The 12,704-nt window shown below is 38.7% G+C and overlaps 1 protein-coding gene across 6 annotated transcripts in view; it reads right to left on the bottom strand.

Annotated features, from left to right (window-relative positions):
* Window positions 1–5,589: 5,589 nt before the first annotated feature.
* The window catches only part of LOC131432442 (sodium-dependent phosphate transporter 2), a 99,639-nt gene continuing 92,524 nt past the window's right edge, over window positions 5,590–12,704 (bottom strand). For all 6 annotated transcript variants that reach the window (XM_058598719.1, XM_058598720.1, XM_058598723.1 and 3 more), the window contains 3 exons: window positions 12,317–12,676; window positions 12,060–12,245; window positions 5,590–8,551 (listed from right to left, as the gene is read on the bottom strand). In XM_058598719.1, the coding sequence (XP_058454702.1) occupies window positions 8,230–8,551; window positions 12,060–12,245; window positions 12,317–12,676 (868 nt within the window). In that variant the 3' untranslated portion in view covers window positions 5,590–8,229. The remainder of the gene's footprint in view (window positions 8,552–12,059; window positions 12,246–12,316; window positions 12,677–12,704) is intronic.

The following is a 12,704-nucleotide window of genomic DNA, read 5'->3' as shown; positions in this document are numbered from 1 at the left end:
CGAGGGGAAACCAACTAGTAAAAAAACTTTTACATAACACAAGGGGTGTACAGATAGTAAATAGTTCGCGCAGTACAATATAGGTGGAACTAGTGCATCACGAAAAATAATTTTTATTAGAATTTACTCATACTGTCATGTCTGTTAGTCTGTGCTGGTAGCCCAAGCAGCGTTTTACTAGTGTTTCAAAAAATAAAAAAAATAGAACGCCGATGTATACCAGTTTTAAATTTGGCAGTAGAACTATTCGAAGAAATAAAACTATAACGGCTTGCGGAAGATACGTTTGTTCCAGTTTCAGTTCTATTATATATCTCTCATATAAAACTTCCAGCTGCTGAATTTGCTCTAACACTCAAGACTGCTAGAACTATTTACTAAAATTAAAAACGACTTGGGACAACCTTACGGAAAAATAAAATAATGTATGTTCGTCTTCATAGTATTTGTTTAAAAATGGGTGGGGGCGAATATTTTTGAGTTCGCCTCGGGCGCAAGAAACCCTCACTACAGCTCTGCTGTCATATGTAATGGCATGGTACACTGATAAAAATGTGCACGATCGATTCATATGTAAATAGCACTTCAATTTAATATGATTTTCAAATCAATACACAACCAAAGCGATTTGTTTTAAGATTTCATGTACGAACGCACTGAGACGCAAGATCAGATTATTTTTCACTTTGCTTTGATGTGTTTTTTCTTTGGATGTGATGTGTTTTGCTGTTTTTTTTTATTTAAAAGATATTTTTTATTCAGGCCTATTTGCGTACAAGCATTACGTGGCCGATTGAGCCGATTTTTTAAATATTTTTTTTTGTTGGATCTCGTTCTCACCCTTTTTCTAGGGGGAGAGAAGCTTCCATTTCCCTCCTGCGAAGATTGAGGGGCACTTCGTAATGGGATTTAAGGCAGTGATACCGAAACGATTACGTGAAAACGCAATAAACGTTTACAACTTTTATTACGAACTTAACTGGTTAAAGATTAGATTTGGAGTGAAAAGAAAATGGCGCGCACTCGTTGCACTCGCTTGCAGTTTGACAGCCGATACTGAGAGGGGTCCGCCCATCTGGTCGAAACATCAGTGTAGGATATAGCTAATCCCAACACTTCGTTCGTGGTTCGTCTCGTCATCCATTGCCACATCGATGGTATTGTTGTCGATTTTCGTCTTCTTTTCGTTGCTAGTTGCTGTAGATGCACCTTGTTGTATATTGGTTGCAATTGCTGGTTGGTTGGAGGGTAAGTTGTTAACTGCAGCCACTGTACTTTGTTCTATAGAGGATACTGATGGTTTCGTTGAAGGGGATGCTTCATTGTTGTTGGCGGCTGTCACAGATGTACTGGGGTTGCTTGGGGTTTGTGTGAAGGAAGCACCGTTGTCCTTTGGTGTAGTTGTCTCCTTGTCCAGTTTATCACATGGCTTACCGTAGTGAACAGCTTTTTGGCAATATTGACATGTGGCCATCTGATTGTCATAGGTAACAAGTGTTATGCACGGAATTCTTGTATCTTGACCGAAAATCACATAAGAAGGTATAGGCCTCTTCAAGTGTATGCGTAATAAACGTACGCAATTTAGAATACCGGGGAAAAAATTCTTCCACTCTCCTTTTTCGATAGAGAGAATCTCTCCGTATTGGGACATAGTTTTGCGAATATAAGAATCGGTGACGCTTAAGTGAAGATCATGCATACGCACTTCTATAGCACTATCATCCATATATACTGGAATGTTGTACTTAATGTTCTCGTGCTCCACATAGTGCACATTGTTATTGTCTTTTGCGAATTGAATTGCATCCAACTCTTTATAAAACTGAATGTAAACAACATTATTCGTCTTATTGCATTGAAGTAAATGCACACGTTTAATGTCAAGGTGCGTTTGCTCCTTAAGCAAACCTTCAAGTTCTCGTATCGAAGGTCAAATTTTGCACTGCCTGAAGTCAACAACAATTGTATTCTTTCGTGTCGGCGGTAGCTTTTGTTCGTTTGATTCACTCATTTCGAGGACTATTGTTCACTACACAATACTGTACTTGGTTTCTTCTGTCCCGAACGTAAGATGAGATGTAAAACCGAACTGTGTTTTTCTATTGAATCGAACTACACATGTTATATACTACATATTCTAGTTAATATAAGTACAGCACAAATGTATGTGCAAAACACTTGATTCGGTAAACCGTGTTTCAATTGAAATCTATATGGCAAATAATATGACACGATATATCTTATCGTTTTGATGTTTTGATTTCAATGTATAGAACTACACTTTCCATTCTTGGAGGCGTAGCCAAGAAAACGGACTTCCATTTCTCTACTGTTTAGCATAACTTCTGAAAGTACACACTTGTTTTCACTGAAGCTCGGGAAACTAAATGCCAAGATTCGCATCGCCAAGTACTCGGCAATCATCTCAGCAAAAGATAAAATTGTGGAGTCTCGGTAACCCCAAATTAGACAAACATTTTTATCGAAATTGTAAGCAAAAAGTTTACTGCCTTTTCGGCATAACCGGCGTTTGGACTATGTCCATTTTTCTAATGACCACCGGAAATTTTCTCCGAAATATTTCGTCAGAAAATAATTTCGTAGTGCCACAGATATACAGGATCGAACAAAAATGTTCAAAATTCTGTGTAAATTTCAAATTTGCTATACGTTGAAAACACTACTGCCACCTACTCGACTATTCGCCGCGATCTTTCAAAACGTTCCACTACGTTCAGGAACGATAACAAAATCCTCCTACCTGCTATAGAAATATTCCAACTACAATACTTAATACACGATTTTTTTAAGTGCTGAAGGCAACTTAATTTCCATAGCGCGTAAATCACACGAGAATTTGATCGTAATAAAACAAAAACAAACTTGTCATTTTAACCAACAGCAAAACAAAAGTGAAGTGTGAATTGAAGTGAATGTTGCACTTAAAGTTGTATCTCATATGAAAGCAGAACCCAAATCGTGGTGGCACCGTGTGTCGATCGTGGTGACATCTGCAAATGTTCGCCACGCAGATTGAGCCATTTTTACACACAGTTCATATGTGAGCCTGTATATCTTTTTTTTGTGTTTAAATTAACGGTTTGGCTCATAAATGCCTCGAATCTAAAATATTCGAGAAAAGAAGAAGGCACGTTTTTCTCTTCGGCTTTGACTGAGCTTGCTGTTGTGCATGTATTGGTAAGACGGATCCGGCAAAATTTGTAGATCGTTTGCAACGATACACAAATATTAGGTGTACAACTTTGCTTCTGCCGTTTTTTTCCAAAATTTAAAGCTTTATTGCGAAAAAGTGCTTACAGATGTATTATTCAAAGTATTGTCCGTCGCTAGCGACAATCCCGGCTCGAAAAAAGGAGTCCTCTTTTGACGCTATCCATGAAGCAATCCATTTTTCCAACTCTTTGAAGGATTGAAAATGTTGATCTGCCAGGCCGTGTGCCATCGAACTGAATAGGTTGAATTCAGAAGGGGTGACATCTGGGGAATACGGCGGATGGGGCAAGACTTCCCATTTCAACGTTTCCAGGTACTTTTGGACCACTTTTTCGACGTGAGGCCGAGCATTGTCGTGTTATAGGATGACTTTGTCATGTCGCTCTTGATATTGTGACCGCTTTTCTTTTAGCGTGCGACTAGTTGCGTTCGGTAGCGATCTCCTGTGATGGTTTCACCCGGTTTTAAGAGCTTGTAGTAAATCACACCGAGCTGATCCCAACAAATACAAATCATAACCTTGGTGCCGTAAATATTCGGTTTTGCCTTCGACAAAGTAGCATGGCCGGGCTTTCTGTTCAGGATTATCGTATCGAACCCACTTTTCATCACCGGTTACGATTCGATGTAAAAACCCCTTACGATTTTGTCTTTGAGGCAGTTGCTCACATACAAATAGACGGCGCTCGATGTCCCTCGGTTTCAACTCGTACGGCACCCAGTTTCCTTCTTTCTGAATCATGCCCAGGGTTGCTGACTCACTCCACACGATTCGGCAAGCTCTTCTTGGATTAAGCACGAATCTTCATCAAGCAATGTCTCTAGTTGTTCATCTTTGAAGGTTTTTTCTCTTCCACCACCATGTTTGTCTTCGACATCGAAATCACCATTTTTAAAACGTTGAAACCACTCCCGACACGTTCTTTTACCCAGAGCAGCATCACCGTATTCTGAGAGCATTCGATGCGCTTCAGCTGCATTTTTTCGAATTCTAACAGAAAAGTAAAACTTCCTGCAAATGGCGAGAATTGGGCACATAAGCAGACATTTTCGAGCGTGAATAATACGAAAACAAGAACAACTGTCACTGAAACGGCGATGACAATTCGTTAGGCACTGTACACACTCACTTTAAAGGCATTATCATCTATGTATTTTGACCAGCCTCAGCCGGTACAACCACCTATCGGAAAACGGCGGAAGCAAAGTTGTACACCTGATCAGGGCTTGCAAATTGAAGCAACGAATATGAACGAAAGGATTTCACCATCTGTGCTATTCACACACATTCGTATGTCAGGTAGAATTCACAGCGCAACCCAAGCCAGGAGAGCTGCTTCGTTCGTTCATTAGTTCATGAATATGCCCGCTTGCTGAGACCTATGCTTCATGAGGTTAGCGTTTGATGAATGGTTCTAATATTGTAGATGCCTATGAGGAAACTAGTTTCATAACTTTTAGTTCCGATGAATATTAACTTAAAGAACATTGCTTTTAGTGTTTCTCGGATATATACACAGTGTAAACTGCCAAGAAACAAATTGATCGTTTTGAAAATGGGCTCAAATGCAAAACTTCTGCTATAAAATGTTTAAAGTATGTTTGAAATGTGATCAAATTTGGTCTTGGAATGCGAACATTATGTTAAAAATGATTTCTGTAAACCTACTTTTTAAAAATAAACCGTAAACACTGCCTATATGACTTTGCTTCGCGTCTTGTAGCACACCGTGAGGCAAGGTCTTCTTTCTCGTACAATACTAACGAGAGCGAACCCTTCATTTCATTACATTGTCATGGATTGCTTAGTTCATGTGTTAACTGAGACTGAGAGCACAGACAGTTTACTTGGCAAGGGGAATTGGTCTGCTCAGTAGCATATACTCTCACGCATCCAGTTTCTCTCTAATATAGGTCTCTCATTCAGCTATGTCAAGCAAAGTGTTCACAGCAGATATTTTTTGTTGCTTCGTTCGTTTGAGGATTCACAATACAAGCCCTGCACCTGATATGTTCGGATTATTGAATAGTTTTTTTGTTTTTTGAAGAATGAGAAACACTGCTTCGAATTTCCGGGGCCTCTGAAAAAGTCCTCCCCTTCCTCAGGGTGGTCCTGAATGGATTGCCCTAGAGATCACAAAAACCCATAAGCGATTATTGAGCTGCTCGAAACGTTTCTAGATCAAAGGGGAAATCGTGGTAAAGAAGCGGTGTAGAAATTGTGGAATGCCGAAACAATAGCATTGCTCTTCAAGAAGAATAGAAGTTTTTTTTCTTTGTTAGACCAGGGAATTTTCGACCGAAATGTTACGCAGTAAATCAATTGAAATTTCGGAAAACCTCATAATACACTTTATGTTGGGTTGAAAGATTTATTTTTGTCTGGTTTGCTTACACAGCTAATCACGTCACATCTTTTTTTTTTTTGTACACCTTTCAATGTTTCGTTACTACAGTTACTTCTTGTCTTTAGCAATAGTGTTCATTCTTAAAATTTCCGAAAATGTACGAAAGAGAATCGTGCGGATTATCAATCGCAGAAAAATGACCTACTACTCACGTAGCCATACAGTTCAACCCGATTTTATTTCCACCGCCTACGATTGCTAAGTACAAGCATTAAGTATCTCGTTGATTCTGTTTAATTAAGGATAGTGAGTTCAATTCGGCATCGCCTACGAACGAGTGATAACAAAATTATGAAAATTTGCTTATATATCAAATAAAAATTATCGGTTCGAATAAAACTGGAATCACATTATACTTTGTTTATTAATGTAATCTTTAACTGCAGCAGCCGATCGAAAAATGGCACCGACACTGAAATGTATCGTTTTTACCAATCATTAGTAAAAAGCTTAGAATATCTGTAAAATTTCGAGCACTTCGGTAGATCATTTTGGAATTACTTCTCGAAGTTAACATCTTTAACATGTTCATAAATTCGACGTTAATTGAAACAAATAACACCGAACCAATATATTTTATTTCTTTCATTCAAAATTGCGTTCCGCTCTTTGTAGAATTATCATACATTTTGTTATCACTCGTCAGTTCCAGAAAGTACACAAAGCTCGAAACAGAAAGATGCGTTTCTGTCATACAAGAATCCATTTTTACCGCTTTTTCTGTTTTAATCGCTAATAGCTCAACGTGCGCTTGGTGGCTTTGTTTTATAAAGCTTTTACCAAAGCACGCCGTTTAAAATCCTGGACCCATGGGTAAAAATGTTTCTGCATTCTAGTTCTTGTTCTTGCTGTATATTTTTAAATTTTGCTTATTCTCTTGTCATTTCCTCTTTTTTATTTAATTTGAAGTATCACCCTAGCAATAATATAAGTAATTAATAATTCTAATATAGTATAAATTTACGATGTCTCTCCATTGTTTGCAGGAATTTGATCTGATTGGTTGTGTAGGTGAGCACATTTATCACGGATTTGTGTGCTGTGTATACATATAAAGGGACAGAATGCACATTGGCGAAGGAAAAAGTAGGCTTGATTGGTAGCAAAAGTATACTGATTTGTACTGATTCTTTGTTCAAAACTATTGGTTCTTTTTTTATTTTATTTTGTTCCGAAAGCTTTAGCATTCGAACGGTAACATAACAATGTAGAACAAAATATCATTCCATCCCTTCATAAATGGTGAAAAAGTGTTGTCTGTTTCATTTGCTTCATCCAACTAATTTCCCTCTACGAATTTCTCCTAAAAAAGTTCCAATTAATTCAAGCACTTGTTGCCGCCGCATAATTGTATTCGAGTTCATCAAAGATTCCTAAATCAACATTGGATAATGCATTTGCAGTTGAACTAAAGGGTAGTCAATCAATCGTAGTGTACTAAGTAGATACGAAAAAATCGAAAAAAGAGCTTGAGCAAAAAGCCCGTTAGATGAACGATTCACATTTCCGGTGGAATTTGTTTCCATTTGAATGGAACTACGAAAGCTAAAATCTAACGTCATGTGCTGAAACAGATCTGCATTCAACTTCTAATACACATTTAGTCCTATAAGGATTATTCATTTTGTGTCTAACGTTTTTGTACGCCGTTGTGTTTGTTTGTTTGCACTATACAGCGTTTAGTCAACATTTAATGTAACAACGATTTCTTACGATAAAATGGAATCCCACCAGTAACACATTCACGAATAACTTTTATTTTATTTGTGCTCACAATACCGCCTAAAACAGCACGTGTTTGTGCGCCTAAATTAGCGACTGGTAGAATCCAATACGAGCACCTCTAACAAGTTCGTGAGACTTTTGATTTCACATAAAAGAAAGCGATACTGTTTTTGTCGTTCACGCTTTGTAGTGCACGACATAACAAAATTGATTCGAAACGATATGAAAAAAATGCAAACACGAAATAAATGTTCGTTAGTAGGATGTTACTCAGAACAGTCTTTTTTACCGAAAATGAACGTTTTTGTTGGAAGCGATTTAACATAAACAGATTCAAAACAAGTGCAATGTTCCGGTTGATTGTATTTGATTTCTTTTAAACATCATTGTTTATTTAAGTTTCAAACTATTGTTATCACGTTTGTTATTAAGAGACACACTTAAAAATTAATTATTGTTTCAATAGCTCCTTAAACATGTTCAACATTGTTAACAATCATCTTTCAGTGTTTTCATTCTTGAAGACCAGCAACAATCAATCATACCTGCTCTTTTATTCTATTGTAGTAAATTAAGAATGAGTTTACCTGCTTCTGCAACGAAACTAAAAACTATGACAAACTTTTGTTCGCATTCAATGAAACTGTTGGCTTTAATTAGCTTGGCTTATCATCTGTTTGATACACAAATGTATTCTTTACTAAAAGTTTTCAAATATCTGACATAAAATGAAAATATCTTATAGGACCTAATAAATTTTAAAAACTACACAACTGAAGACACACGCTTCAGCAATGGCCTTTTGCTTCTGTTGTTGGATAGTTGCTCATTCGATTTCTCCACCTGCTGCTGATGCCATTCACAGCACCAGTGCACACAAGCCGTACATAAAACCGGCGCTCAGTAGCGCAGCCACCGGCACCGTGACAACCCAGGCATACACAATATTCCGGAACAGACCCCAATCGACGGCCTTCTGCTGTGCCGTTGCATAGTGATGATGTTCGTGCGGGTTGCGCTGCTTCATGGCCCGTTCCTCGTCCGGCGAGAGTTTCCTCGGGGCGCTAGCTTGGCCCACAAACACGACGGAGCCGACCTTACAGTGGGTGGTGGAAATCGGAAGACCAATTTTGGACGCCAGCAGCACCGTAAAGGCCGCACCAATTTCGATGGTAAAACCACTGAAATGAGGCAAGAATGATTTTGAAATTGAGATTGTTTATTTTTTAGGATACTTTCTGCAATTATCAACATTCAAAGACAAATCTAAAATGACTAATGATTTAAGGGGTTTTGGTATCTCAAGGAACCCGGTTTGTGCTAAGCGAGAATTTTGTTTGTTTGCCTCTCGATTCGTCTTCGACTCATCAGTGCATTAGCAGTTTTAGTCGGATACGTAAGAATCGATATTCGTCACTTTAAAATTCCAGAAGCCGGAAGTCGGAATCGGAAAAAAATATCAATTTTGTATGTGAGCATATGTCTTTTAATTCGATTTTTTGTTTATAAAACTCGTTTTGCCAGTCTTTAGGAAAACGATTGAGCTCCTCTATTTCCTATACTTTCTATACCGGAATTCGGAAATCGATTTAGTCGAAGTCAATTAATTTTACCTAAGGGATTGTAAACCATTTCATTTGATTCGAAATTTTTAAAAATCAGTGTAGCCATCTTTGAGAAACCGTTTATTTGGTCATCGACTATCAACATCTGCAAACCCGATTAAGTTAACACATGGATCAATAAGTCCCGAGACTAAAGCAGAGATGGCGCTCGTAGTAAACCAGTAACCACGTCTTTCTAGAGTACTAACCTTTGCTTGAAACGGGTCAAAATTTTAAGTCGATCCGACCAGTTTTGTAGTTTGTTGGAAAAAACCGAGTTTCGTGTTTTGATAAAACATTGTTTTTTAATGGATAAAAACACCGTGCAAGCGAAACAATGGATTGAAAAATGTTATCCGGACTCTTGTCCATCAAAAGCAACGATTTGTCGGTAGTTCGCCGAGTTTAAACGTGGTCGTACCGACACAAATGACGCGGAACGCTCGTGTAGACCTGTGGAAGCCGTTACACCGGAAAATATGAGTGAAGTGACAAAAATTATAATGAAAGATCGTAAAGTGAAGCTCCGTGAGTTTGCTGAGATGACAGCGATATCATATGGAAGTGTATTTACTATCCTTCATGAAAAATTGAGCATGAAAAAGGTTTTTTCCAAGTGGGTGACGCGATTGCTTTCGATGGAACAAAAACAGCAACGAGTCGATGATTCAGAAAGCAGTTTACTGCTATATACTCGCAACTCTTGCGTAGTTACGTGACCATGGACGAAACATGGATACATCACTACACTCCAGAGTCGAAGCGGCAGTCATCTGAGTGGCGCACAGCTGGCGAAAGCCGTCCGAAGCGTCCGAAAACGCAGCAGTCAGCTGGGAAAGTCATGGCGTCAGTTTTTTGGGATACGCATGGCGTGATTTTCATTGACTACCTCGAAAAAGGTAAATCGATCAACAGTGATTATTATATTGCTCTACTGGTGCGTTTGAAGGAGGAAATCGCAAAAAAACGACCGCACATGCAGAGAAAAAAATCCTTTTTCATCAAGACAATGCACCCTGCCTCAAGTCGATGAAAACAATGGCGAAATTGAACGAATTGGGCTTTGATCTGCTTCCCCACCCCCCCATACTCGCCAGATTTAGCCCCCAGTGACTACTGGCTCTTTGCTGATCTTAAAAAAATGCTCCAGGGAAAAAGATTTGGCTCAAATGAGGCGGTCATCGCTGAAACTGAAGCTTATTTTGAAGCGAAAGATAATTTTTTTATAAACAGGTGATTATGTTGATGAATAAAAAAAAATTGCAAAAAAAATGTTGTTTCCATTGTTAGTCTCGGGACTTATTGATCCATGTGTTATGTAAAATGGTTATTGTTACACTGATCATCCTTTATCTCCTGAACCGAAAGTCGGATCTGATAAAAAAAAAACAAGAAATTTCATAGGGGAATCCTTCAGTTTTAGTTCACCATACACAAATTTAACTAAGTATGGAAAACCAAAAACCCAAGATACGTAGTTGTGTTGTGTCAATGCAGGGTAATTACGTATTAGGTGCCGCAATGGGGTTCACATAATTCACACGAATAATACTCAGACGCCGAATAGTTGTCTTGTGATAGTTGAGTTGGCAATGTCCAGTCAAAGAGCTGCCCAGAATACTGCAATGATGCTTAGAAAAATGCTTCAGATTTTGACATTGTGTCAGATAGACATAACCAATTGAAATTTGGTAAATAAATTTTTGTCTGAGAACACGTCTGCAAAATTCGCGAATAGTTGGTATAAACAATCCAAGTATAAATTTTGTTCTTTATCCAACAAGTTGACAGTGCTGAAGCTAGTTCTGATCACACGAAATCATTCGTTTGCAGACAACTTGGCAGCCCATTCATGTTCAGTAATACCAGAATGACCGGGTGCCCATAAGAAATAAACACTATTTGAAACTATAACTCACTTTTGAACAACAAGTCGTAGTAATAACTTGTTTCGCGCTTTCTTTAAGTAGTATTTTTCCAGAATATATGTTTTTAGCTGAGATTAGTTGCGTCCACTACCAGTGAGCTCCTAATCGAAGCTCTATAGCTAAAAAAGCTGCGATCTTCGATTTGAGTACGACATGCGATCACTACGACTGCTGAGTGAGATTATTTCAACCCCTTTTCACGGCAGTAGGTACCAGCACAACCATCCACAAAAGTTCGTATGACAAACTGTGTTCATAAAGTCGTCGTTTAAAACACCCAGACAACTTCTCACGGAAAAGATGTTCTACATTTAAAAGAAAATAGTGACCAAGTAACATTAAGACGGTTAAATAATGCTCTCTGTTTCAGTGTTTCAGAAACAGATGTAGTGACTTAATGTGCAAGGAGTGTCTCAAGAGCAGCAGCAGGGTTTGTCGGTAATGCCTTCGTTATCGCCATTAAGACCAACAGTTTTTTAAGCTGTTGCTACATCTCATTTCTTCCCCCACATATGCCATATGCTAGAACTGGTCCAACAAGAGTTATATAGGTTTAATGAATGAATCTGGGGTTGACTCCCCATGATTACCCATTAGTTGTCCAAAGTCATATAAGCTCTTTAAATTCTGAAGATAATTTGAAATGGACAAGGTGGACTTATGAGATGGATCGCAGTGTTATTTTCAGCAAGCTGGGAATTGCTACCGACACTACACGACTATCTAGGCTGCTCGAAGATGGAATTGAAAGTCAATTTGAGTGGCCGTAAAAATGATAGTTGACACAACTTTAAGCTTTACTGCTTATCGATTTTCCATATGGGAGTAAATAATCTCAGTAATTTTTTATTGTTGTTCAAATGACTGTACCTTCATTGACTTCCGATTATACCTCAGCGGTGTCGCAAACACTTCGCCATAAGAGCACGAAAATTAAACGCGCTTATTACGTTCTCTAACGTTGACATTCTTACACGTACATAAAACTAAAATTTCTAATCTGTTAGGTAATTATCGACGCAATATTGTGCCAACGACGAAAATTGTAATTTCCTACGCACAGATGCGTGGGTGGTTTGACAATAAAAAAAAACATTATCACTACCCACATGTCAAGTCACTAATGAAAAAGTACAGTACTCCTACTGCATACTTACGTTGATGGAGTAATTTTAGTGAGATCATTTCCAATCGTCTCGATGACACGGCGGCCCCAAAGCCACAAGCCTACGGAAATACCGATGCCACCGTACAACAGAATGGCCAGTGGAGTTTCAGACTTCTGCAGTACCGAGCCCTCCCGGTATATCATAAAGAGAGCAATGAGTGGTCCTATCGCGTTACTAAATTGAGAAAACAAAACAGTTATTTTCAGCCAACCAACCAGCCAACTGTCGAATAATTCGTCCTTTACCTGACATCGTTACCGCCGTGAGCAAAACTTCCGAATGTCGCCGTCAGTACTTGCAAGAACGAGAACAGGGCCGACACGTCTTCATTTTCCTCTTCCACTGGGTTGTGCCTACTCTCTTCCGAACCTTCCTTACCACTAATTAGAGGAACTTTACTCGAATTCGGAGACAGGGTCGTACTGATTAGCGTATGGTCAAGTCCAGCTGCATTTTCAATTCTTCCCATATCTTTCCTGAGATCGTTGCCGGTGCTGTTGAGAACAATGTTCGGCGTCGTAAGTGTGTAGTCGGCAATCGGAAGCGTACTATCGCTTTTAGGACTCGTAGGAGACTTTCCATTCTGGACGGTGATCGATTGGTCTCTGTTTGAAAAAAATGCATGTTGTAACA

The sequence above is a fragment of the Malaya genurostris genome, chromosome 2, assembly GCF_030247185.1.
Source record: "Malaya genurostris strain Urasoe2022 chromosome 2, Malgen_1.1, whole genome shotgun sequence".
Taxonomy (NCBI): Eukaryota; Metazoa; Arthropoda; class Insecta; order Diptera; family Culicidae; genus Malaya; species Malaya genurostris.
The sequence above is the reverse complement of the archived record's forward strand: the minus strand, read 5'-3'. Positions and strand labels throughout refer to the sequence as shown.